Genomic DNA, 27,651 nt, shown 5'->3' with positions numbered 1-27,651 from the left:
AGCGCTTCTAAGAGAGATAAAGCCAGTTTTCAGTTGAAGCGTTAAAAGATGTGAATTACGCTTAAAATACCGGCAAAAGGTCTTCGCCTTCTATGGCTAAGCGAAAGCTTTAAACAATGTTATCAGTTCTTGCGTAAGGTGCATTTGGTTTTCCGCGGAAGGACGTTTTCAAAGTTAGTGGGTTATTCTGCAATTAGTTCAGCTACAGCATCTTACAGACGCTCTGATCGCAACCTTTGATGTATCCCTGATCAGTTGCAAGAGCGCTCCTACTTTTTGTAACAAAACGCGCGTATTCGGCAGGAACTGTGGTTGCCTAGTTGGTAAACATTCTCAAGGATATCATAGCCATATTTTAAACTGAACTTTCTTAGCGCAAAAAAAAAAAAAAATCGGCCGCGATGGAATATATCAAATAGTTTTTTCATGCCGACACTACCGGTATATAAAAACCAAGATTTGGCAGGCGGGGTAGACGGTAACAAATGCGATACATTTAATGAATTTTATGTCTAAATTATTTTAATCACTTGTTCTATCATAGTTCAGTTTACTGAGTTTTAGATAAAGGTAATTCTTTAGTACTGCATGTGATTTATCAGGAAAGATCAAGGCAGATCTGAGCTGGAATTCCACTGAATTAGTTTTGAATGTGGCTTATTGTTCAAAGTGGGATTGTAGTGTTATCACTGAGAAGTGTTTTAAAATTCTTATTTTTTTGTCGGGACCTACAATGCTCAGTCATGATTGAATAATGGAAAATTTGAAGCAATTTGACCTTGCTCAGTTGTCTTTACTTCGCTGAAGTGCGGAAGAATTTCGTAATAAGGTTTTTAGAAATAATTACCCTAACTAGCTTTTCATGTTGCTCTTGCTTTTAAGCATGTTAAATATCGCGCACTCTCGAACGTATTTTCCGCTCATGAGGTAATTCCTTATTCAAATAAAGCCTCACCAAGGAGAGCAAATGATTTGAAAATGATGTCCCTAATGACTCTACAGACCGTGACAGCTTTCCTTCCTCTTAGTTTGGAAAAAATTAAACCCTTTATCGGCTACAATATAAGTGAAAATGTTATAGAATGTGGTGGCTGGATCTTCGTTTTATTTTAGCAATAGCATCAGTTTATTGTTCCTTACAGCTTGGGGCGAAGAAGATCTTTTCAAACTTTCATAAAAAAGAGTTAATTCGGTGTTTTCGAAACAGAAGTCAAATCCATGGGTAATTTTTCCTTTGTTCCGTGATGCCTGTTGAAGATTCAGCAGCTGTTCTTTAATTGGCAAAAGCTTCTCGCGTCAAAGGCCGGAAAACGATCTGAAAAGCGAGAATCCAAACGCGTCAATTCATCTAATAATGCCACATTGAAAAGCTAAAACTCCCTAAAAATAATTTGCAAACACGAATTAGATACAAGCTAATCAGCTGATAATCTGCGTTTTGTTCCCACTTTACGAAAAAACATTGCTGTTGTTATGCTACTCTTAGCTTGAGATGCCCTAATTGCTTAAAATGATTAACGTTATTTTGAATTTGGATTACCGGGAGTGAAAGGAGAATGTGGCAAGGGTTATCTCTGCAGCTCGTAAGATACTTCGACCACACACGCAATATGTTTTTCACATCTTCGCAAACAACGTTTCGCTCTAATTCTTCATTTTAGATCAAACCCAAAAGAGATGAAGTGTTTTCAATAAGTTCTTCTCGGTCTTGGTTTCGAAAACGTGCATAAGGAATAAACATTAGACATTACACTCATTCAACAGAAGTGATGTGTTTAATAGTCTTTTAGATCCATTGTTGTGGATACAGGGTGGGGAAAGCAAGGAATTGATAACTAATTCAGGGCTGATTACAAAAGAGCAGAAAACCCCTTCAATTAGAGAGAAAGCGAGCTCCTCGAAAATAAAAGACCTCAAATGGCTTTTCGCAATCCTACTCTAAAACACTCTTTGTGCCTTTTGCAAACAGTGCAGGGCAAGGTAATTATTTTATCACATCTGATTTCGCACCTTTGTATTGAAAAAGAAAGCTTTTACAATTAATTTCAATCGGACAGTCGTTGCGTAGGAAAACAATTCAGAACAATTCACTGGGCGTTTTTGAAAAGCAACGCCGTGTAAGCGAGTACAATGGCCGTGCGAGCGAAATCAGCAGATTACGGTTATAGATTCGCTCAACTTTATCGCAGTCGCGAGAGCCCTTTGTCGCCATAATATAAACAAATAATTTTCTATCCAGTGACACAGTAGCAATTAGGGATCGTTAATGGCCCGACAAACCATCGCGTTTGGCGACTTCCCGATTCTTCTAAGTAGTCAGTGAATTCAAAACATTCAGAGGTGAGCACGACTTTCTTACAAACGAGCGTGAGATTAAAAGTCTACTGTCTCGATAAGAACGAAGAAAAATTGTTTGGAAGCACACATCCTGCCTATAGAGCAATTAAAACAGCAATAATGAGAATGAAAGCGCAATTCGCTAAAAGACTATGTCAATCTTATCACAGGAGATGTCAGAGATCAAACCAGCAAGCAATTATGTCGTGTCACAAGGCTCCGAAAAAGTGCCTTCGAACTATCGGAAGAATCTCTTGTAAGGATGAAATAAATCTCCTTCAGCTTGTAAAATTGAAATGTAAAGGCTTTTTGTGCCTCCACATCTTCGATATTCCCTGTCTTCTTGAATTTCCCGGCCGTTAAAGAGAAAAAAGACCCACTTACTGAACAACAACTGTCATTTGGGTAAGTTTATTCTCAGTGAAAATGACTAATTGGAAATCAAAGCTATTACACAGTATTCAATTTACTGTTTGCCTCTTTGTACAATCTTTTACTTTTTCTAGTAAAACAACAAGTTTCAAAAGAAAACTAGTCTCGAATCGTTTGCGAAGCACGATGTTGTTATATACAGAATGGAGTTTCTCACCAATTCAGGCGTTCTCGAGTTAGCTCGCCGCGCGCCGGGCCGTCAATTTTGGCAATTAATTTTTGCCGCCTCTATAAATGCGTAGTTTCGCAGAACAACTTAGGAGCCGAGTTTACAATCGTTACGTTGTTGATTACATTTAACAGCCCGGCAACCTAAAATCAGCTTAAAGTGAACTTTTTCTCCAATGCAATGATCTATAATCTGGCGAAGTAAAATCTTGGTCAGCACCCGATCGATGCGAATTTGACACAGTGACGGAGAGTCCACAATACCAATCTTCTCAGTACTCAGCGACCAGCGCGAGAGAATTCTCAATGGTTTGCTTAGTGTCATGACTCACAAAGATTGGGCTTAAAGCGCTGTAAAACCAGCGTCTGGCAACTTTTTAAATGTCTTAATTCCGTAACATTCATCTAAACTATATCTTGAAGTTGTGACACCTTCTCGCCTTTTGAACGACTCAGTCTTGAATCTGCGTGTTTATGTATGTACGAATGCCTTTTTTACAAGAGCTTATTTACGAAGAAGTGCTCTTTTCTGCCATTTTCGCTTCTTCAGTTTCTAATCTTTCCGATTTCTCGCCTTGAGATTCCTGTTTAAAGCGCCTCCATTTTGCTCTGCGGTTTTGAAACCACGTCTTCACTTGACGCTCCGTTAACCCGAGGACCTTAGACAGTTGCTTTCTCTCTGGTGGCGACAAATACTTCTGGTTCTCGAAAATCTTCTCCAGCTCCATGGTCTGCTCGTTAGAGAATCGAACCTGGCCGCCTTTCTTCTTCTGTGGCTTTGGTAAAAACAGATTCCAGGCACCTACAAGTCAAAAAATGAGGGCGGAAATGATTACAGATGCAATAATTTCTGCGGGAATAAGTTGAGGTCCGAGTCAGGTGTTAATGCTGGGAGACATTTCCGTTGAGCTCTACTCCCTAAAATTTGGCTACTGTAAAGCGTTGTAAGAGTAGAATGTCGATTGAAATTGCATCTAAACGGTGGTGATTTTCGTGTTTGGGTGAGCATACGACTTTCAGGAAGTATATCAGATGATGAAGGACAGTCATACATGTCATCTGTCTTGGTCTTGTGAAAGAAGGACAGAAATAACTGACTTGAGTAAACTGCGAAATGGTACAGTGCTTAGTTAGACAATGAGAAGTCGAAACTGAACTGAACTCTAGTTAATGACCTAATACTCTTATCACTTACTTCAAAACCGAAAGAAACTACTGTGGTTAGGAAAGGCAGCGAGAACTTTTGCGCTGATCCGTTCCTACTGAGTCACCATCGATCAGGCCGGACACACGGAAGGGAATCGAGTTCATTGACGGGGCACAACACGACTCAATAGCGCTAATCGACTGGTAATATCTCCCTGAACGAAACAAATCACTTCAAGCCGGTGACCCTGCAGCATTTTACAATCACATTTTGTAATTCACCCATTACTTAGCATTACTCTCACTTACTGTGGTCATTGTACGCTTCGTAGACGCTGGGAATGCTCGGCGCGTGGAAGCCAAAACTCCTCGGGGAATGGTAAGGCGTGAATGGACTGCTCAGATTAGTGTAAGTTCGTGGAGGAGGCAGGTGAAAAGCTGGTGATAGGCACGGCGGTTTGGGTACCTCGCACATAGTTGAAGTGCAGATAGATGGTTGAGGCCTCTGGGAACCCGAGCTCAGAATATCGTCAATATAAAACGACGATGAATTGTACGGAGGGAAGACGTTCAAGCTTCTGTTCCATTCACAGTGCTGCATAATTAACGATGGCTTCGCTGTTTCACGGTGGAGGTATTCCTGACGAGCTCTGCTGCGTACAGATTGTTCAAGGTATGTCCTCTTGACCGGGATGTGCGCTGCTATATATCGCGTCTCCGGCCCGCGTACAAACTGAAACAACTGTGTTATGTTGAAATTAGCAACTAATGACCGCAATTTAGATACCGAGCTATGATTGGCTGTTTGTCAAATTAATAGATGTTCCATTTGATAAGCAAGCGATTGACAAAGGCAAGGAATTGGCGCTCTCGTTTTGGCTGTCAGAGCAGTCGACAGCATTCGTTTCCGTACAGGTATCACTAGATAACAAAAAACATATACATTGGGTTTACATATAGCTTTCCTATAATGGGGCTTTAAAACCCCGAAGATTCGCCACCGACTCGATACAAAACAAAAGGGATCAAAGATTGAGCTTTTGTTGGTTAAGCTGAATGGCGAATTGAAGAGTGTTTGGTCGAGGTTTGATTAGTTGGTTTAGGAGGAATACAAGAGAATGTTTGATAATGGACAATCTAACACCCTTCGGCGCCCCGTGGGCTTTGGTTGACAATAGAGGGTGTTATCAATTAGTGATAATTAATTAACAGACATTTTACAACATTCCAAGCTTTTTATTTTTGTAATCAACATTCACAGAATTGCTTTGTTCGCCCAAAGAGGAGACACCAACCAGACAGGTGCTGTTCATCAAATTCTAATTTCATACCCAAACAAGTGGAAATAATGCCTCGAGCTCAATCGCAAAAGAAAACGACACTCTTTCTTGATAATACTCCCAGATTTAAGCCGCATTGTAAAACGAGAATAATCTAGCTATCACACCACTGATATGCTAACAGAAGATGCGATCGCGGGCTTGATACGCGCAATCCACTAGTAATTTGGTCAAGGTTCCTGATCTGAGGTTACTCGTTCGAAAAGTGAATTACTTAAGTGATGAAAGAAAAAAACACGATCGCGCGCGCTTTATCTGGACATAAGCGTGAATTTTCTCTTGAGAATAGGGGGTTTAAACGTGTTATTTTAAGCCTACAGAAGAAAGAGGAAGACAAATAGTCGTAAAGGAAACTTGAATGACAAAAAGTCGCACAAAACAAATGTGCCCGGTGAGAGTTTTTTCATGTTAATGATCCAACAAAAATAATCCATCGAAAAGGAATCGCACATTAGTGCTAAAAGTTGCACCCTTTCAAAAGTCATTTATAGCTTTCAATGCTCCCACAAACGCACGCTTGAAATTACAGTTGAAACACAATAAGCCTATTAAGAGGGTGCGTTTTAACCCAGGTGTTTTGCAGCTATTATCTGCGCCACCAGTGTCCGTGTTTTAACGTGTTTGTCGAGAGGGAAAAGATACTATGGAAAACTGCTTATCAGTACTCGTGGTCTGATTATTTCAGTAGATGCCGTCAACACAGCACGTCTCTTGAATATGTTAAGTGCTTGGATCGAGAAACAACGTATCAAATTCGGAAAGTGAAAAACTGTAGGAAACTGAGCTTATATAAAAGAGCAATTAATTTGGTGAACATTGATTTCTGAGAATTAAAAAACGAGTTTACCATGAAAGCAGGATGCAAAGAAAATTTTAGCCTGAACTGACTAAAGAGCTTACGAATCAAGAAAGAAACTTTTCTCGGTTCAAGCTAGATGTCTCCTTAACACGAGGCTAGATGAAAAGCCCGATAAACTTGTCCATTAAACATGGCAATTTCATGGCTCTCAAGAACATCTAGAGACGTGGTATCTTATTTCAAAACATAAGCAAATAGCCAATCTTTACCCTTTATTACAATGTTCATAGGCCACCTGCCTAAAAGGTGACGTCACACACATCGTCGCGCCTCCGAAAAGCACGACGTCGAGCTATCAAATACGATGCAAACCTGTTCTGGATTAAAAAGGGTGTTACTTTTTTTTTTCCATTTTCACTTTCTATTCAGACACTGCCCTCTTCAATCTAATCGCGTTATATTCGTTCCTAAGCTCCAAAAGTTTCGGTGTCAGGTAATATTTCTATTCCCTCACAATGTATAAAGATCTACAAATCTCATTTATGCAAGGTGGAAGTAATTCATTTGTGGCGTAACATATAACATCCGAGATTCTTCTTCTTCTTTTTTTTCTTTTATTAATAACAGAGCGAAATTGATCATCGATCAAAAATTTTGTCAATTTAAAAACCAATTATGCCTTTCCTAGAACAGTAAGGGAAAAAATTTCTCTGTGATAAGTGCACCGCTCACAAATCGATTATCGCTACTCGTGCGTCACGGCCTACTCAATGCAATAAATTTATAAAATGGTTTCGATGGGTGGAGAAGTTATTCAAGGTATGAGAATTAAAGTGTTCTGACATAAGTAATTTATAACGCTTTTAAAACCCCTGCACGGAAGAACGCTTATTTTATCGCTGCAAAAACGCACAAAATGTTGAGGGCATTTTGTTTGAAAAACTGACAGGAATGTTTTTGCTGTCGCAGCGGCGCGAGCATCCGTTTAGTACAAAATCTCGGGGTCGGAGAGGTTGTTACTGTAGAAGTATATGGGCGTTGTTCGGATGATAAAAGGTTATTTCCGCGGACTGAATATAAATGAAGACCGACTCACAGTATGGTTTTTAAAATTGTCATTTGATGTGCACCAGGAATTTTACAATTAGCTATTTGATGTACACCAGGAATTTTACACTAAACAGAACTGGAGAATCGGACTGAGTGCAAAACACGAAGAGTCGGCTCATCTTCAGCGTGAATTGGATTACGCCATTGGTATAAAGTGGTGTCAAAAGACTGCATGAAATGTGAAAAATTGTTCTAAGAATTGTGATGACTTCTCGATCGTCTACCAGTGAAATCCGTGACTAGTTCCAGAAGGTTTACAAAAGAGGGATTAAGCTCTGTATACGAGAGGTGAATATCATATACTCCCAAATGTCTTCTTTTTTTTCAGCATAATATATTGGAAGTAACTTACTTACTTGAATGAAAATGAATTTTGCGCTCTCTTTTATAATAGCCGGCAGGGCAAAGATCAGAATTTATCGAGAATTATCCCGTCTACGAACCAAAGTATAAAGTGGATAATGCGTGATAAACGCAGAAAGTTTTAATCCGCGAAAAACGTCAAAGTTCAAAGACAAAACAAGAAATTTTGATAAATCACGTATCTCATGGTATTTGATCAATTTTATGTATTGATAAATGCACGTGTCTACACGACTTACGACGCAGAAGGCCAAAGAAATAGATCATGCATGAATTCAGGCCCTTACCACACAATTAGCTCTCGGACGCAGAATGAGTTTTCTCTTGTCATATTGTGTTACTGATAAGGCAGTCGTTGGTCTATTTATCACTTGTCGGAGGCAAAGCTCTGAAAAATATCAACATGATGGACTCGTCAGTGCAAGGTCAAGTGATATCAGTACTAGTATATCGTCGCGTAACTTACATGTATCAATTACTCAGTTTTTTCACGTTGTGTGGTTGGACTGATGGCGCAATACTGAGAGACATGCATTCTATAAAAGTGTCAATGTTCAGGGGTTATCTGAATCATTTGCCTCGGCTTCAGATGAATTCCAGTCTTGTTTTAAGAATTATGCAGCAACCGGTTGAAGTAAAGATTAGAGTCCAGAATTACTGTTTCTTATTATCCAAGATTACTCAAACAGATTAAAATGAAGCTGTCTTTTTGAATGGATATCTTAACTTCTAAATCCCAGAAGGTGCACGATCAGGAAAGTCGAAGTTTAACAAATATTGTAAAAGTTCTTTTCGAAAAACTTGGGGGAAGACACAAAACAAAACAAAATAAACAAACATGCAAACTTAAGAACGAACGTCGGTCACGAGACCGCAGCACCAAAGAAAAGCCGGTATTGTTTTCAATCCAATCAAAGACCTTGGAAGAGAACCATCTTACACAGCATAATAAACAGTACCAAATTAGGAAGGTATTGCCCAATCAGGCTTCCATTTCGGGAATCAGGAGTCGATCACATTTTAGGGTTTCTCGATCTCTCCACAGGCTCAAAAGTTAGAATTCAGTACCAGTAGATTACATTAGATGGAGAGACAAGTCGAAATAGGTCAATGAGGTATTTAAGCGGATAAATATGTGAAATCGTCAGTTTTTTGGCCAAGGATTATCCAGGTTTAGGATAAGTAATGGCATCGTTTCCCAGCTGAGTACATGCAATCAATAACTATAAATATCTCTTTCAATATCAAGCCAGTTTTAAGGCATCTAGTCATTTTTAAATGAACATAGTAAAATTTTCGTCATTAGTTTAGCAGTTTGTTGTGCCGTTGAACCTTGGCTTCTAGGTTTAGACAATAAAAGTCGCTATATTTAATCTTTTCGTTCAGTTCAGTTCTTGTCTGATAATGAATTCAACTGGTGCAGGTTAACGAAAAAAGAAACTTTGATTAATAAAACATTGTTATCAGTTTATGGCTTATGATTCTGTTTAGTTATACATGTCTACCAGAAAAGCTTTCTTTCTGTTGCTTGAAAGACAACAGACTATCTCTAACAGGCTTTCTCTAGTACCAGAGTTGTTCTTTCTATCCTTGAACCTGTCTATAGTTAGGAATAAAATGATCACAGGTGACCCGGAATTTCAAATCTGGTGACTGCCGTATCCTCGAACACAGAAGGCGGTCTTCTAGAGAAAGTTATGATTTTTCTTGCGTAATACTGGGTAGTAGGGAATTTCGTGTATTCATTTTAGCAACCGTTCATTTGGGTGATTTCTAACCAGTCACGCGTCAGTTTTCAACAATTTAGTTCAGCTGGGTGTCATCTATGGTGCCCCCTTTTTTTTGTCGCAATTCAGTGCGAATTCCCAAGAATTGATTTCATGTCCGCAGTCTCAAACTCTTGTCAGCTAAATAAAAGAACTGTTCCATTTAGACCTGCCAATGCAAGCATTAACACTGATGGATTTTTAATAGAGATAAAGTAAGCGATAACAAAGTCATTCTAAAAATGTGCAAAGTTGTTTACAGCAATTCACTTCTTGCGATAAAGAGCGTTTAAAATTCACATTTTTGCTACGAGATTTCCACAGCGATAAGAGCAATCTCAAGGGGAGCAGCCTTAATGTTTCAAACATTGGACTCAAAAGGCAACGACGAGAAAGGAGAACCAGATAATTCTCAACAGTTTGGACCGATAGTACTTTTCCCGGCGAAGATTTTTGGGAGAAGATTGCGGCTAAACCACGATACAGGAACAGCTTCCGATGCATCTTATAAAAGTCTGGAGATTATCAGCCTCGGGGCGAGTTAATATTGCACAAATTGAGCTTGTTGTGTGGACACCACTCCACCTCCAATTGCCCATTCAAAACTCATTGAGATGTTGGTGTAAATTGCCCTGCAGATCGGGCAAAAACCGTAAAATTCGACGATTTTTGCGCGTTTCACCCAAGTACACGGTCAGCCATCTTTTCTCGGTTCGTGATCAGTTTCCGGCTATGACACTGCACCCGGAGGAGTAACCTGAAGTGATCTGTTATTCTGTTTGTCTGGTTACCATAAGCTGATAAGAAAATCTTCGCTGTGAGCACGTTATGTTATTATTTACAGTGAATTCCTGCTCGTCTCAATTAAATTAACACCATCCACCATTGCGCAATTCTTCCTCAGATCTTTTTTACACTTTTGTACTGACTGTTTCGGAGAATACCGATAATTTCGCTGGTCCAATTGTTTGGTTTTTTCACATAATATATCAGGATAAAATTTGTCAGTGGATTTCTAGATTTTTCTGTCACGCAGGATGGTGCGAATGAACAAATAATAATAATCAAATAATTATAAAAAAGACACCCATACCCTAACCAATCAGATGTAATAGCCTTTTATTCCTATACCCCGAGTATCTACCCTAACCAAGCCTGGTTAATCAAAACGGGAAGAAAGGAAGAAAGAAATTAAAGTCAGCTGAAAACGCATCGTCGGCTTAAGGCCGCGTAAAGGTCGATAGCATCTACTAATCATGTAACTGTTTCTTGTTGCATTTAATAGCTCTTAATAAAAGCCGAAGCTTGGCATTTCAAGGAAACAGCTCTACGAACCCCTCCTTACTGAAGTTATCAGAAAAAATGTACATGAATTAAAAAGCAAACAAACAAACAAAATGGCAACAAAAACAGCTGAACTGCCGGCGTTGTAGATTAATGCTCGTTTGAAAACACACTCACATGCTTCCCTCCCCTCTCCTCTGGGGAAAAGATGGCCATCGTTCATTTTCATTTTCATTTTTTATTTGCCCCAATCTTAATACAATCAATAGGTTTTCTACATTGTACATATATATTGTTGGCAGGAGATCCCAGCAAGTTTTTGCAAACTTTTCTTTAGGGGATCCCCTATTTCTTAATATTTTCTATTGTTATATAATTTGATAGCTGTCAAATATATATACGTATCTAATTATGATCATGATCATGATCTCAGTAATCAAGCCATGCTTCGCGCTCGAATCTGAAATAGTATTTGAATATTCTTATACTTTGTGCTATGAAATAGTGCCGAGACAATCAGTAACATCACAACGGCTCAACGAAGAGATTCTCCGTTTTCATCTCCGGATCTCCGTTCCTTGAGGAGGCCATAGGCCGACTCATTTCCGTCGGTACCCCAAAAAAAAGTATAATGTTCATTTCCAGAAAGGAGGTTTTCACTAATTTGTTTTTCAAGTAAAAAAAGATAATAAATTGCACGAAATTGAAAACCGTAAACGATCGTCATCCTATATACAGGGGGTATACTTCCTAGCCTAGGAAGCAGGCGCCCTAGTTTGTTTTAAAATTTCTAAAATTTCGCGCAAGCCCAGTTGGCAATTACTGCCAAGTGGAACTGTGGGTAATCAAACGCAAAAAACAAGTTGTCAGCGGTTGATCTTTGAACAGGTCCCGTCGACGAATCAAAATGGCGGTCTGGCCGATATTTCTGGGTTGTTATTTGGCTTTTATCGTGCTTTTTATGGTGATTCCTGCTTCACTTGGGTTTTCATTCGGAATCCGGAACCTTTATTTAGCCACACTATATAAATTGTTTGAGGTAAGCCTAGGTATGTTCACTGTTAATACCCCGCGCGACGAACAAAAAATTGTTCATTTGTTTATAGGGGTACGTACCTGGATGGCGGCGCAGTGCGATGTTGTTTGGATTTGGAAAGACCTGTTCCATTTATCAGTATAGAAAGCTTGATTGCCGCAAATTACAATTGTGTTTCGAAGATTGTAACCTGAAACGCGTTGCTTAGTCACCTGAGAGCTCCACTTTAAAATATTCAACTTAGCATGCCCTTTTACTAAATATGAATTTTTGAACTGAGCTCAAGTACTGCTCAGCCACTAAGCTTAAGTGTAACTTACTTTGATGCACAACAGTGTTTACGATATTTATTTTTATTTCTTGTCATTTTGTCTCTTAGTTTGGAAGGAAAACTATTCAGTCAAAGCAAGGCATCAAATCAAGTGGTAAAGTCCCTTTAATCCAAGATTTGTCTTTATACTTTGATCCGTTGTTCCCTGTACAAACAAAGTACCAACATTGAGAGTCTTACGAATCTATCCTCCTTTGGGAAAGTTTCGTGCATAGCGGCATAATCATGTGGTTCAAGCAAGTCTTGGATCTGATCTGAAGAACTTCTGTAGCAAATTATTGTTGTGTAAGGTTAAAATTCAACACAGCCACCACACATTAATTATGCATACAATGTCCATTTTTTGGCACAAGGTCTTCTCATGATTGATGTTAGTATGAAGGTAGTTAAATCTATGATTAATGCATGGAGGTGTAGGAACATTGTTCTCTGTTTTTGCCTAAATTAGAAGTAATATGCCTTTTAAAAAAAAGAATGATAACATTGGCTGAAGTCAAAGAGAGAAAAAGGTTATATTCTTCTGTCCTGTAGGTCTTATCTGGGTTTCGTGGCATAGTATTAGAGAAAAAAAATGCATCCACTTTGCTAGCCATCAAAACTGAATTGTTACAATGTTACAAGTATTTCAAGCATTTGTTTTAATGGATAATAGATAAATTCTTATGGTCTTGGGCATACAGGTTAAAAAAAGCAAGCAATGTATGTAGTCTCATTTAGGGCTTGAAACCAAGCAAAATTGAAACACAACGAGCATTCCAGACAGCGAGACTAAATGGTTCTTTAATCACCTAGAACATCAACAAATGGTAATAAATAGTATTACTAATACTAATACTTATACTAATACTAATAGAGTGTGTGCACAACGGCCATGTTGGAGGACCAAAGCAATACAATGATTTTCCTTTGGGAAATATATTCTATTTTTATGCAAATATATTCTATTGTTTTAGTCCTCCAACATGGCATAATAATAATAATAATAATAATAATAATAATAGTAGTAAATGATAATGATAATGATAATGATAGTTGAAAGGCTCATTGGAAAAAGTTGAAGCAAGTGGACAATATGACTCCTAGAATGCATGTTTCTCCAAATATACTCAACTTTGGTCTATAGACGTATCATCGCCTTAGAAACATAACTTCTGTATTTGTACTCTGATAAGGTGCTGTTTTGACAGCGAAGTAATCAATGTTCTAATTTTTATTTTTTGGTGTTACAGTCATTGATAAGAAATCAGTAAACCCTCCCAAAGGTAACCTGCCAAGAAACAGGTCATTTGGAACATTTCAACGAGAATTCCACATGGGGGACGCTATTGAGTTCTGCATTAATGGGGTTGAGGTAGGTGGCTAAGTCAGTTGATATCAGTCTATTTTATGAGTTCAATCTAAAATAAAATGAATACAATAAATAAATAAATAAATAAATAAATAAATAAATAAATAAATAAATAAATAGAGAAATGTCCATTATCTTTCCTCTAGGCCATCATAGATGATGAAGTTACCAAACGTTTTAGTGCAGAAGGTAACTTGTCACCTTTTTTTTTTTTTTTTTTTTTTTTTGCTGTCCTCTTTTGTGTATTGATACGAACACTTTTGAAAATGTAATCTTAAGGAATCTCAATTTGTTAACTGTAATTTGTGTTTTTTTATACTTTGAATGTATTTCAATCTGTTTTTGTTCTTTTGTCTAAATTCTTAAAACACTGATAATTTTACAGAGTTGGAATCCTGGAATCTTCTTACCAGAACAAATGAAAACTACCACTATGTCAGGTGTAGTATTATAAAAAAAATGGTTCTATTTGCCTGCCTTGTCAGTAAAATTTAACGGCTTAGCAGGATGTTTACTTATGCAGTTGTTGGCTTGCACATGTTTGTTTTGCAGTGTCAAGTTAACAATAATGTGGCTCATAGGATGTTTTGTGAGATATGTCATCTTGTTTCCAATGAGGTAAGTTTTTAGTATCCTGGAAGCTGGGCAAGAAGTAGTGTAGGAAAAGGGTTCCAAAATGATTCCAGTTTACTAGAATAATTATTAGCAAGAATGATCAATCACATTTATTTTAAGTATCTGCTGTATTTCTACAGCAGATAGGGGAGGTGTGGTAGTGTAATGGTTGGTACATCAGACGTTTAAGACTTTCAGTGAGAAGATCTGAGGGTCTGTGGTTCAAGCAGTGGTTAAAGGCCAGGCTCCTGGAGAGCTTTCGGGCCTGCCTTTTCCACGGATTGGCAGTTATTTTTTGTACAAACTAACTCAATGTGTAACTCTTACTCTTGGAAAACTTAAAAATGATTTTACTTTCAGAATGATCAAAAATTGAAATTTTTGTACTGAATTTTGTGTATTGTGAATTAGTTTTTTGGGTCCGAAACCTTTTTGGGAGTTTGAGAAATGCTACCAGGTCTCTGTTGTGTATAAATGAGTCCCAGCGAAATACTGATGCTTTACATGTACCCCATGATAGGTCTTCCCAATAATAGCTTAGCTTAACCTTGTTACTGTAACATTAGACAATTATTGTCTAATGTTACAGTAACAAGGTTAAGCTACAGTCATATGGGTCACTTAGGCTTGAAGTACGAGTGTTACTTGGTGTTCCATCATTTTGAATTATGAAGATCATACAGATGGGAGGCAAAGTGGAACATTGTATACACAACAGGGGATCGGGGTGGGGTGGGATGGGGTAGGGACAAGGGAACGTGGAACTCTACTGATCTCACCTTTAGGGAAAATAAAGCTTAATGTACATATCAGTCTGATTAGGCCAACAATAGACCCACTTTACTAGTTGTTAAAATTATTGTTTTGTTTCAGGTTTATTGTGTTGGCTATTGGGATGTCATTGTTAATCACATCGAGAGTATTTGTTGCACAGCTTCCAAAATCCAGGTTTGTGAAGGGTTTAGTAGCAAGGAACTGGCTGAACACAAGTGTATGGATCTTTAGATTAGAGTATGAGAATGAGAACGAGTATATTTGAGAATGACTCAATCACATTCACAGAACACTTTTTCTTTGTTGTTTGCCTGATCAATGGAGGAGGAGTCTCTAGCAGGGCTGCCAATAAGGACAGAGGCTGTGAGATTTCCGTCAGCTGTAACATGTTTGATCCCAGCTACTTTGGCAGAATAACAAGGCAAAGTTCACGTAGTGTTGAAAAAAAGGAGAAAACTAGTTTGGCAAAGATATTTTGTAGTACAGGTCATAATCTGCTGTGCATACATGTACTACGTGTGAAGTAAAAGTAAATTAAAAGTAAAGTAAAGTTAATTTATTTATACACAGTTAGATTTAAAGCTACTGTAGAAGCTTGTGGGACTGTGTAATCAAACAAAATAAAATGTCTTAAACAGAACAGAAACTCTTTAAAAATCCCAACTGACAGGGAGGCCTACCAGTTGGCTATTTACAAAGCGTGGCCGAGGATTTGAACAGGGGACCACCCCGAAACAAATCCAGCTAGTGGTCAGGGAGGGGACTCGAGCCTGGGGCCTCCACATTGAGTCCATGGCTCTAACCACTCGACCACATCGCCTCCTGACATGTAGGTCGGAAAAATCTTCTGTCAAACTCTAAAACTTGACTTGTCTTTCAAGGTCTCTTCTTTCATATGATTATGGCTTTTAAGCTCTTGTTCTCATGCATAGATCTACTTTATTGTAAGTTTTAGTGCATCCATGACATTGAACTGTGAAGTTAGATCTCTTATCAGATCTTTTATCAGTATGAAATTGAACATTTTCTGAAAACTTAAAGTAATTTTGATTATTTACTGAAGTTGTACTGTTATTGGTTTTCAGCTTCAGAAACTGGGTAGATACCAAATGCATGTTGGTTTCATTCAGAATAATTGCAAGGTCTGTGTCTGCTGTCATCACATTTCACAACAAGTGAGTTGGCTTTCATCTTCTTAGCAAAATCCAGACTACTCAAGACAAGTGACAAATAAGAATTATTTTTCTCTGACTAGTACATTTCTTGTACTTGTACGTGTCATGAATGGTGAATTAATGAATGGTCACATGGTACAAAATCCACCATTCAAAACAAAGAAATTCAAGTTTGACTGGATGAAAGCACTTTGTTATCCAAAACAAAGAAATTCAAGTTTGACTGGATGAAATCGCTTTGTTATCCAAAACAAAGAAATTCAAGTTTGACTGGATGAAATCGCTTTGTTATCCAAAACAAAGAAATTCAAGTTTGACTGGATGAAATCGCTTTGTTATCCGAGACAAAGAAACTTCTAGTTTGACTGGATGAACTTTGCTTTGTTTTGGATGTCCCTAGTGTGCAACTTGCTCTCCAGCATGTCAGATTCTGGTCCATGTGACCGTTAGCTGCAAAGGGCCTATTCTTTTTATCAGTTAATCCTTTGTCTTATTTCTTTGCTATTCATCTACTGTATATCAGCTCCCTTAGTAAGTTAATGCATTTTAAATGGTGTCCCTGTTCAGTGGTTGTTTACCTGCTATGTTGTTTTACAATGTTATTACATAAAGTTCTAATTTTTTTACTCACTTACTTTTGTGTAAGCAATATCCAAACGTATGTTCTGTAATTGTTCTTCAGGGAAAACATGGCGAGCGGTGGTGGAATTTGTGTGGCAAATCACACTACCCCTATTGATGTTCTGATTTTGATGTGTGATCGCTGTTATTCTTTGGTGAGATAATGGAGACATAATCTGGATAGCCTGCAAGCAAGCTCTCTTTTAGGTCAACTGCGGAAGGATAGCGTGAGAGGATTGGGGCGGGGTTTCCTGCTGTTTCCAAGGTGGAAATGAAAATTATTCAGCCAATGTTGCAAGCTCCTCTTTCTCCCACCCCAGCCCCAAAGGCAAATCCTCTTGTGGCTGACCTAAAAGAGAGCTTGCTCTCAGGCTATACTGTGGACACAATGGTGATCCACCACCCCTCCCTTCCCATGTAAAGTGTAGTGAAACTGTGACTGTGACATTTGCAATGGCATTCTGTCAAGTAGATTGTGCATCTGTGCTCCTTTTGAACACTGACTAGCCTGCAGCACCAGCAGACGGAATCAACTGGTACATAAAGGACCATTTGCGAATAAGCACCCTGTTCTGGATCCCCAACGGAGTGGCTTTTGTTTCCTTCGTTGGGGGTCTAGAAGAAGGATTTAGGCGCCAATTCACAGACAGTATTTACTGGCAGTTGATTCCATTTGTGGTGCAGGTTAACTCTGACCAACTCAGCTGTATCATAATCTGCATTTGCTTTTCATGGTCTTTTGATAAATTTGATAAACAGCCTATGTACAAGACAAATTTCCCAAATGATACCTAATTGTATGTGTACATTCAGAAAATATTATTGAAGCATGTGCAATTTATGCCCCTTTATGCGCCTTGTACGCCTACTGGCGCGCGGAGATTTGATGATGATGATGATGATGATGTGCAATTTATTTACAGTAGGTGTAGTGTTAACATTAGTTTTAAGGGGAAACTGTTCTAGTTCTTAAAAATGTTGATAAAAAGTTCTCCATGACTGCATTTGGTGACCTTGCATTTTTCTGTATTAATAGATAAGTAAGGGGGTTGGTTTCTTAAGAAACACTGGTGCTGCATCAGCAGGATAGTGGAAATGAATATTTGTTTTTGTTAACAGAGTTTGTCAGTGGCAAGGGTTAATGCTGGAAATGCCAGCTCTCGAATCTCTTTACGGAGATCAAATTACCTTGTCAAGTTTGTTGATGAGATGAAACATTTGTTTCTGTATTAATAGTTTGTTTTTTGTATGTTATAAACATTGTGTTTTTATACATAGTGTTCATCAATGGGGTATTGGCAATACGAGAGACATATTTGCATAATGTAGTGTGGAATTCAGCATGTATAAAACACATCCTTAATTTGATTGCTTTGTTCGTTGTCACTTCTGGTATCAGGTTGGTCAGCGGCAACCTGGGTTGTTCGGTTTCATAGAGAGGACCCTTGCAAAGACCCAGGATCATATTTGGTTTGAGAGAACAGAAATGAAAGACAGACTAATTGTGACAAGAAGGTAATTTAATATTGGTAAAATTGTCCAAAATTACATTTATGGGTGATCCTTTTTGTATTACAAAAAAAAAAGATTTTCAACCAAAAAATTTGACAACTTAATGGGCCCTACTTAGTACATTGTTGCCCTTGAACTGTGACATGTACCTGTTATTACAGCTAGCAGTAGTTTGCCGGACACACAAACAGGGGAGGGGTGAAAAACATTCAAATGCAAAATCCAGGGAAAGGCCGAGAGGTGAATAACAAATATTATTTGACTTTGAGTAGCCAATCAGAGAACTTGAAAAACAGTAGCCACTGGTTTGGTTTATTCTAAAGCAAAGCTATTCATATTTAAACTCTTCTTTCCAATGAATAATCAGTTAGAGGTGAGTCTTCGCCAAGTTGTTTTCTGTGCAATCTATTTCCCTGTATCACCAAGTTGCATTTACATTTACTTAATTGTGATTAAACATTTTATTTACATACTTTCTTATTTTTTAGGGGGGGGGGGTGGGGGAGGGTCGTTATTTTTATTACTACATATCCTCTGATAAAATGATTTCTTTCTTGTTACCTCCTCAGGTTAAGAGAGCATGTGGAAGATTCTAGTAAAAACCCAATATTGATATTCCCTGAAGGTAGGTGAACTGCTGCTGGTTAAATTAGAACTGGTATTCTGACATAATTTCTGAAAATACCCAGCCTCGTGACCAAACTTTCCATTCAGTAAATAACCTTTTTTAAGGCCGTATGCATCTACTTGTGTTTTTATCAGTTACAAGTATTTATTACATATATATTTATTACACGTACGGTACACTGTGTTTAACTCTGTTGATTTTAGCTCGACTTTGGCTTCGCTATATCCTGACAGTGGATTCAAATGTTAGACTTGATTTAGTGGTTACAGCTAAGGCCCGGTTCAAATGTTGTGCTCAACTCAATTTACCCTAATTACCATGAATTAAGTTTAACATTTCCTGGACGTCTGAATTAACTGTCATGCCAAGTGTTTAAATACAACAAGCTCTGTTGCGCTTGTGTGCAATTCAATATACTAATGTTGCACTTAATTCATGCTAATTAGGGTAAATTGAGTTCAACACGAGGTTTGAACTGGGCCTTAGCTATGATAACTGTGTGTCCCACAAACTTGATAAGCAAAGTTTATAAGGACACACCTACTAGTGAACAGGTACCTTTTTGCTTTGAAAGCCATAAGCACTCCTTATACCAAAAGTGGTTGAGCAATACGCATCTCCTGCATATGCCAGGTCTTAGAATAGGGTTTCTGTTCATTGACTTGTCTACAACACCTCCAGAAAGAGTGTTTACAATAACAGAAGACAGTCCCGATTCAGGTACTCTTAACTCATGCTCATGTTATCATGGGACAGTCACCCCTCCTGACCAATTCCTTCAATCTCGTCAGATCGCCTGATTCCATGATGTGCTATTGTTATGTTCAGGGGACTGCTAAAGCTGTTGTGATCAATGATGCAAACAAGTTTCTTTATTGTCCCCCTCATCTTTCACTTTAGGTACATGCATTAACAACACTTCTGTGATGATGTTCAAGAAAGGCAGCTTTGAGATTGGCGGGGACATGTATCCCGTAGCGATCAAGGCAAGACTGATTAGCATGTTCTTTTATTACAGTGTATATCCTGATGAAACTCAAACTTCAACATTTTTCCCCCTCAGGGGTACAGGGGGAAGTGAGGGGGGAGGGGGGTGGGTGATTCTATGAATTGCGCACTGATGCGAAGTTAAGGGCACTTACCATGTGCTAGAACTGGCCGGCCAGGTACGTCAATTCATGGACGGAATTCTCCAATTTGAAGGCTTGGGTATACGCCAGCTCTTCAATTTCTTCGAAATGGCACTCTGATTATGCAATTTAGACGATTTTGTAGATCCCGACCTTAAAAATGGCGTACGCACATTTACGAACTGACCATTCTGGGACGCCACTTCTCACTAATAAAAAGTGCCCAAAGTTTCCACGTGAATAGTAGTGGTTCAAATTTTAGTCCAGCGCTTCCTCTTTCTTGTTTTCTTCTTGCATGCATGTGTTGGTGCAAGACAAAAGTCATATACATGTAGGTTTTTGATGCATTTTTCCTTATCCAGACAAAATAAACCACTCAAGTTTTCAGCTTATGTTTATTTCAAAGTAACGTTTACAGCTCTATGTACAGTGGTTCTCATACGGTTTCCTTGCTTTCTGTTTCGTACCTACAGTACGACCCCACATTTGGAAATGCATTTTGGAACTCTAGCTCGGAAGGCTTTGCGATGTATCTCTTCCTTCTATTGACCAACTGGGCTCTGGTCTGTGATGTGTGGTATCTCCCAAAAACGACGCGTCAGGTAAGGTTTAGATCACGTTATCCTGTGGGCATGGGGAGCAGGGATGGTGCAACTCGCCTCCAACCAATGTGGTCCGGGTTCGATTCCTGGACTCGGCGTCATATGTGGGTTGAGTTTGTTGTTGGTTCTCGTCCTTGCTCCGAGAGGTTTTTCTCCGGGTATTCCGGTTTTCCCCTCTCCTCAAAAACCAACATTTCCAATACAGTGAAACTTAAATGAACTGATCTCATTAAAAATAGAAAATAATAATCACTTTTTGCGGTTAGCGTAAAATTTTTTTAAACACGAAAGTAAATGAAAAAATCTGTACCAAATTTATCCTGGCGAATCTATTCCTGATCTCGGTAAGTGGGTAAGCTGCTAAAGAAACTGTGGCGCTGTGTTGGTGGGGAGTAGAGACGAATGTTTGGTTTATCAGCAGAGTTGATACTGACTAAAGGTAAATTGGCCACCGTAAAGAGATTGGCGTGCTGACATTTCAAGCGTTAGGCCTTTTTCAGAACGAATAAAGGAATTATGGGTTGTGTGTTTCTATATAGTGACCAGAAGAGCTACGCTATTGATGGGAGCATGGTAACGTGGACAGCAAAATGATGCGTTATTCATTGAGTGACACAGGCATACTCGGTAAAAGGGAATCCGAGTGCTCCTATCAGAAGTCGAACCTAAGACCAGCCGGCGAACGCAGATGTATTTCCGGCTGTCGCTTCTCAAGCGACAGCCGGAAATACGTCTGCGTTCGCAGGCTAACCTAAGACCTCCTGATTACTAGTTCTATTACTAGATTACTACCACTGAGCTACAGGATATTCGTGGGAGCTAAGGTCATTAAACCAGGTTCATGGGACAAACATCCTGCAAACTGCTAGGATTTGCATATAGCATATGCGCAGATGTGATGGTATATAGTATAGAAATATTGCGCTAATTGTGTAGTGTGCTATTAGAATTCGCGATAAGCAGATAATTATTAATCGGCTTTTAATCGACAGACAGTACAGGTCTCTATCCGATTACCGCACAACAAGCTGCTTTTATCCTCTATTTTGGATTCCGTTTTTTGTTTAGTTTTGTTTTATTTGTATAATGTATCACGAATTGTTTTTTTTTTTAATTTTAATTTTGATGTTTTTGTCATAGGAGAATGAGACCGCTGCCCAGTTTGCAAATCGCGTCAAGACGGAGATCGCACGACAAGGAGGACTGGTTGATCTAATATGGTATGTACCAGCTCTTCTGGTATCAGTTTAGAGGCTGCAAAACAGTCCGTATCTTTTGCGTTGGTCTGTGCTACCAACGCGTCCCACCAGGCTTATGCACTGATAAAAGACTTTTAACACCAACCTTTCAGTGTTCCCGAGACCGGAGAAGCCCGCGGCCGGTTGTTCGAAAGCTGATTAACGCTAATCCCCGCTTTTAAAAGCTAGTTTTAAGCTAATGGCTAATGAAAAAGAAAAGTCTAATTCAAAACTCAGGGGCAAAAATCGTCTGGAAGAATCTTCGATTGATTAATTAGTAATTAAACTCCACTCAAAGTTCCCGTAAACACAGGATTAGCTGAATCGGGCTTTGAACAGCTGGGCCCTGGATTATAACCCAGAGCCCGGTTGTTTTAAAGCCGATTAACGCTAATCCCCGATTAAAAATTAACCGACGGTTTCATCTCGCTCATTAAAAATATTTTTAAAAGCTTATTTTAAGCTAGCGGTAAAGAAAAGTCCAAGGTGAATCTGAGGAACAAAAATCTTTTTGAAGATTTTTCATTGATTAGTAATTGAACTCGAATGAAAGTTCACGCTAACCCAGGATTAGCTTAATCGGGCTTTGAACAACTGGGTCCTGGTCATTTCTTGAGATACTTTATGATAATTAGAGGTTTTTAATTTGTTGGCCATATTTTAAACTATCTGACAGATGTGCGGGTGATAGCTAAATTATTTTTAGTTGCAAGTTAATGGAGTAGCTTCCCTTGAATGGAGGGTAATCGCAATCTCAAAATAGTTCACGTTAACCCAGGATCAGCTTAATCGGGATTTGAACAACTGGGTCCAGAGATGGACAACGTATGGCTGTCATGCTGTATAAAAAGACTTCTTCTTTCTCCACTGATCCGATCCACAAAAAATATTTTATCATTTCTATTCACCAGGGATGGGCAACTGAAGCGAACCTCAGTGAAACCGGAGTTCAGACAGCAAAGGCAAGAAGACTACGCCAGCACGCTGAAGATTGGCTAGACGTTCTAAAGCTGCAGAAATCCGCCGAGATAAAGTAGCGAGGAGTGATTGAGTTGGAGACGTGAATGATCTACTGGCAAGTGTGGCAACGAAAAGTGGGGCTGATAGCAGTTAATAATAGACCCTTCCACTTCCAAAAGTATCCATGCAGGTTTAAATCCAGAAAAAAAAAACTAAAACACAGGCAAAGAACACAAACTCTCCTTTTTGTAGTCAGAGTGCTGGTTGAAAGCTTTGATAAACAGCACTAATTTGAATTGCGGTACTTTAGAAATTCACACAGACTTAAAACGTCGTACCACCTTGAACAGTATATTCTCAAACTCATTAATAATTCATCAAGCCAAGACAAAGCAAATCACTACCGTGAAGGAGGTTTAGAAATGTGATCTTAATTATCATATAATTTTGTGTAAATTTTGTGTACTTTTTCTCCAAGAATTATCAATAGTTTGAGAAGCTATATCAAACACTCGAAAGCAGGGTTTCCTCCTATTTCCAAACACCTCGAAGTTGGTTAAAAAATCTCGGCTGCGCCTCGTTTTTCCAACCTACTTCTCGGTGTTTGGAAATCGGAGGAAACACTCTTCCTCGTGTTTGATATATTACTTGAACACCACCACAGGAAATTACTGCTTAGTAGCTTTCATTTGAATGGTCACACGTTAGGAATTTATCCACAGATTCGAACGTGAGAGCCATCTTGTACAGCGCCACTAATGAGTAGCTTACGGAAAAGTTGAGAGAGTTTAAACTATAGGTGATTGTGCGTGTGATTAAAGGGGTAAGAATGATGCTGGCATTGAGCATTTCATGTTTTTCTATCCGCCAAGTAAAACTGCTACAAATCAGTCGGTTATTGAGGTAAGAACCGCTGGATAAATCCATCAACAATGATGTGTTTTGTATAAAACAAGAAATGACAATTGTTTCCTTTTTGAGCTAACATTCACACTTGGTAACGGCATGTCAAAGAAATAATTATTTTTGCCAGGGTTTGGGTGCATTGTGGGTAATCTTTAGTATTTTTGAATGTATGACTGATCTATTTTATTGGTATGTGATGAGTTGAGAGTTTTGATGTAGTGGCTTTTAAAAGATGCAAAACAAACAGATGTTTCTTTAAAAAAGCCATTACATTTTGTCTTGATTACTATTTGCAAATTCTAATCAGCTTATCCGATGTCTGTAAATTAATTTGTATTTACAAATGAAGCCCCAAAATCCTTAAATTAATATATTTAATAATACTCTGAAACAGCCTGTACTTTAAATATATTTCGAAGTTTGTTTAATGACGTTTTGGCGACAGACTTCTTGCATCAATTGTTAAAGCATGTGATCCATGCACTCAGGCCCCAGCGGATAATTCGCTATCCGGCGGAGAAAATTTATCCACTTGCGTTAAGCCGGTTGTCCGAAGCTTGGATAGAGCGCTATCCGGCCAGCGGATAAAGTTATCCACACCAAGGTTGGTCGTGTAACCTTTTATCCATGGGGTAAAACTGTTGAAAAACAGGCGGCGTGGCTGTTCGAACAATCAACCATTCAATTGAGTAATTGAAACAACGTACCTGGAAACTACTTAAATGCAAGAACTACAACATAAAGCCAAATCTCTAACAGCAATTGATCGCATTTTGTGTTCTAGAAAAAACATGCTTTGCGTGGTAATGTTTTAGCGTTGGCATGGTCTGGTCAAGTCTAAGGCCTCCTACTTTCCTTCAAAGATATAATCAATGAAATGAAGCACAAATAGTTATTGTTTATCAATCCGCGTTTGACAGATCTACTCCATCATGCATCGTGGGTTGGTGTCTCAACACATAAGCAACAACAGCGCTGTTTAAAAATTGGAAATATTTAGTTTGTAAAGAATATTCTTTAGAAGAGCCGAAAGAAGGCAAATTAAACAAGACTTTTTCTTAGAACTTGAAGCTTACCTTTTCAGCCTTTTGTCACCGAATTTTAAATGCTCGTAGTGGAACGCCACATCAAAAATTTTACTTCCCGACAACTCGTGGACCGCCAAGGAAACAGTTCTTTGGTTTACTTTGTTCGTGGCGTAAAGATATAGTACTTGTTATTTTTATAATTTTTTTAGTCTTTAACACTGTGGTCAACTAAAATTGGTAACTTAAGGAGGCTCGAGGCAGTTTTTTTGGACTTAGGGTGGACGTTTTGAAATTACAATCTCGCATACAAGATAAACTTCGATCTCCTTCATACTACTTATCAAAGTTAATTTTCTCATAGGTTTCCAAGCAACAGCTATTACCATAGCAACGGAAGCGCATAGCCTTTCATTTTAGACATTGTCGATTATCTCGAAATCTAGTCAGACACTTTATGACGAAACTTTAGGGATTTAAACTACTCAATCTAGACAACTTGTAGGCGAAATTAGAAAAAAATCTGTAAGAGCGTTTCTAAGTAAATAATGAATCAATTTTTACGGGGTCATTTTGTTTATTCCAGCATTTTTCACCAATATCTCTGGCAAAAAAAACTTGACACTTTGTCTTTTCTGTCAAATGGTCTTTCCTGATAGCAAAACATTCTAAACGTATGTTGAACTTCATGGGTGTCCCCGATTTTAAGATATTTATGTTTAAAAACGGTGAAAATTAAAGCGCAGATGAATGAAAAAGTTCCTACTTTGCATAAATCGAGATATCTTTAAAATACCCCTGCAAATTTTTCTGTGAAATTACAAGCGGTTAGAGTAAGAATTCTTTTCGATATTCACGCAAGTTTTAGGCTCAAGAACCGAAACCGGTGTTGGATAGGACGGTTGAATCTTGGTCAAGTTTCAGTCATTATTCGCTTTCTCCGAACAATAATTTTATTTTGTTTGTCCCGGTCTGTCCACTGCTATTCACGTGCTGTGAATATTTATGATAACGAGAGGTCGTGCAAAAGGTAACATTTACATAAATATATGCTCCTGCTTGTCAAGTCTTCCATTGTAAATTTTACCTTTTACACGACTTCACGTGATGATAAATATTCAAAGCACGTGAATAGCAGTGAAATAGACCGAGACAAACAAAATAAAATTCTTGTTCGGAGAAAGCGAATTACGACTGAAACTTGACCAAGATTCAGCCTTATTATCTAACACCAATTTCGGTCCCTGAGCCTAAAACTTGCGTAGATATCGAAAAGAATTATTACTTTAACCGCTTGTAATTTAACAGAAAAATCTGTGGGGGTATTTTAAAGATATCTCGATCTATGCACAGTAGGAACTTTTTCATTCATCTGCGCTTTATTTTCACTGTTTTTAAACATAAATATCTTAAAATCGGAGACACCCATGGAGCTCAACATACGTTTAGAATGTTTTGCTATCAGGAAAGACCCTTTGACAGAAAAGACAAAGTGTCAAGTTTTATTTTGCCAGAGATATTGGTGAAAATGCTGGAATAAACAAAATGACCCCGTAAAAATTGATTCATTATTTACTTAGAAACGCTCTTACAGATTTTTTTCTAATTTCGCCTACAAGTTGTCTAGATTGAGTAGTTTAAATCCCTAAAGTTTCGTCATAAAGTGTCTGACTAGATTTCGAGATAATCGAGAATGTTTAAAATGAGAGGCTATGCGCTTCCGTTGCTATGGTAATAGCTGTTGCTTGAAAACCGATGAGAAAATTAACTTTGATCATATGTTGAAATGATGATGTAGTATGAAGGAGATCGAAGTTTATCTTGTATGCGAGATTGTAATTTCAAAACGTCCACCCTAAGTCCCAAAAAACTGCCTCGAGCCTCCTTAATTGCCCCCATGTAGTAGTCGCGCTTCGTATACAAGCTAATAAGTTCAGAGGTGGTTTCTTCGGCAGTCTACAAAATAGCTGTTGGCCCTTTAGAGCCGGTGCAGTTGGTGCTAGTTCTCCATTTCCCAGCCTCCACATTTTCCGCCATTTTCTTGTCATGCCGTCCTTCATGTAAAAAGTGACTGATTTCACCATGGCAACAGACCGAACAGCGGCTTATTCTTTGCATAGTTATTCATGGCACTATTCAGGCTTTCAGCAACGACTTTTTATCCACTGGGTAACTATCCGGTAGATAGCAGTTTTTTCCTGTGGATAGGGGTATCCAGTCGACAAGGTTATCCGCTTTTTGGAGAACTGGGGACTACTGGTACCCAGATCTCCCACAGCCAGTTGCAACCGAAGTTGAATCTGGGTGCGAAGTAACCAAAAGCTATGAAAATTAAAGACGCCAATTGGCAGCAAGTTTGAATTTTCCCCAAAAAAAAAACAAAATTGGATATATTTGGAGGAAAAGGCTCAAGAACATTGGCGTTTCTCTAATGATATTGCTAATTTGGAAAGATTCAAACAGCTACAATATCGGGCTGCGTTCACCTGGGGCCGGCCTGGCTGGATCTATTTCTCTGCGGGCAAGGACTGAAACGAAATTCTGAAAAAATGATCTGTAAAAAGACTGTTTGGGGTTGCCTCGTCAGTTAAAGAGTGTTCCATTCACTTCGAAAATCACCGTTTCGTTTGCGAACGAAAGGCTGTCCAGCTTGCTTCCCGTGCCAGCACTAAAGCTATCTGGTGTAGTGTGAACTGGAGCCTGCCAGGTGAGAACACAGCCAGAGAATTCTATGCAATTTTAAAACACTTCAGTTGTTGAGTTCATATATAGTTTCGGCGTTTCAGTTTAGATGAACAATTGATGAAGAGGGCTGTGGTGCAACATGAAATGAAAAAAATCACTTTGATTTGGGATATTTGCTAGTTTTAGGTCGTCAGTCTTCTCTGTGGGAGAATACGATATTCGTGCTGTAAATGGGAATCAAATAATCGTTAACTAATATGAACCAAATAAAATTGAAACTGAAATGCAAGATAGTTGTTTTATACTATTTTTGTTGATTA

The 27,651-nt window shown here is 38.5% G+C and overlaps 2 protein-coding genes across 2 annotated transcripts; one reads left to right on the top strand and one right to left on the bottom strand.

The window, feature by feature from the left end:
* Positions 1–2,732: 2,732 nt before the first annotated feature.
* Positions 2,733–4,834, bottom strand: LOC146464572 (hematopoietically-expressed homeobox protein HHEX-like). Its single transcript, XM_085129302.1, has 2 exons — positions 4,393–4,834; positions 2,733–3,739 (listed from the first exon to the last, which is right to left on the bottom strand). Exons 1-2 carry the CDS (start codon positions 4,682–4,684, stop codon positions 3,447–3,449), a joined length of 585 nt encoding a protein of 194 aa, XP_084985428.1. The 5' UTR covers positions 4,685–4,834; the 3' UTR covers positions 2,733–3,446.
* A 6,795-nt stretch (positions 4,835–11,629) lies between these two features.
* Positions 11,630–27,620, top strand: LOC146464571 (glycerol-3-phosphate acyltransferase 3-like). Its single transcript, XM_085129568.1, has 16 exons — positions 11,630–11,784; positions 12,161–12,206; positions 13,342–13,463; positions 13,607–13,649; positions 13,846–13,900; positions 14,013–14,078; positions 14,949–15,023; positions 15,935–16,024; positions 16,707–16,800; positions 18,045–18,160; positions 18,727–18,782; positions 19,686–19,771; positions 20,389–20,517; positions 21,658–21,737; positions 22,667–24,886; positions 26,527–27,620. The coding sequence occupies exons 1-15, from the start codon at positions 11,653–11,655 to the stop codon at positions 22,752–22,754; spliced, it is 1,278 nt and encodes a 425-aa protein (XP_084985694.1). The 5' UTR covers positions 11,630–11,652; the 3' UTR covers positions 22,755–24,886; positions 26,527–27,620.
* Positions 27,621–27,651: the final 31 nt, after the last annotated feature.

Source organism: Pavona decussata, unplaced genomic scaffold, assembly GCF_977016875.1.
Source record: "Pavona decussata unplaced genomic scaffold, jaPavDecu1.1 SCAFFOLD_161, whole genome shotgun sequence".
NCBI lineage: Eukaryota > Metazoa > Cnidaria > Anthozoa > Scleractinia > Agariciidae > Pavona > Pavona decussata.
The sequence above is the reverse complement of the archived record's forward strand: the minus strand, read 5'-3'. Positions and strand labels throughout refer to the sequence as shown.

Excerpts from the sequence above, each read along its gene's own strand:
- LOC146464572 (XM_085129302.1), bottom strand. The coding sequence starts at position 4,684 with ATGCAGCACTGTGAATGGAACAGAAGCTTGAACGTCTTCCCTCCGTAC. Across the intron at positions 3,740-4,392 it reads CGAAGCGTACAATGACCACA|GTGCCTGGAATCTGTTTTTA; the intron begins GTAAGTGAGAGT and ends TTTGACTTGTAG.
- LOC146464571 (XM_085129568.1), top strand. The coding sequence starts at position 11,653 with ATGGCGGTCTGGCCGATATTTCTGGGTTGTTATTTGGCTTTTATCGTG. Across the intron at positions 14,079-14,948 it reads GTCATCTTGTTTCCAATGAG|GTTTATTGTGTTGGCTATTG; the intron begins GTAAGTTTTTAG and ends GTTTTGTTTCAG. Across the intron at positions 20,518-21,657 it reads TCCCAAAAACGACGCGTCAG|GAGAATGAGACCGCTGCCCA; the intron begins GTAAGGTTTAGA and ends TTTTTGTCATAG.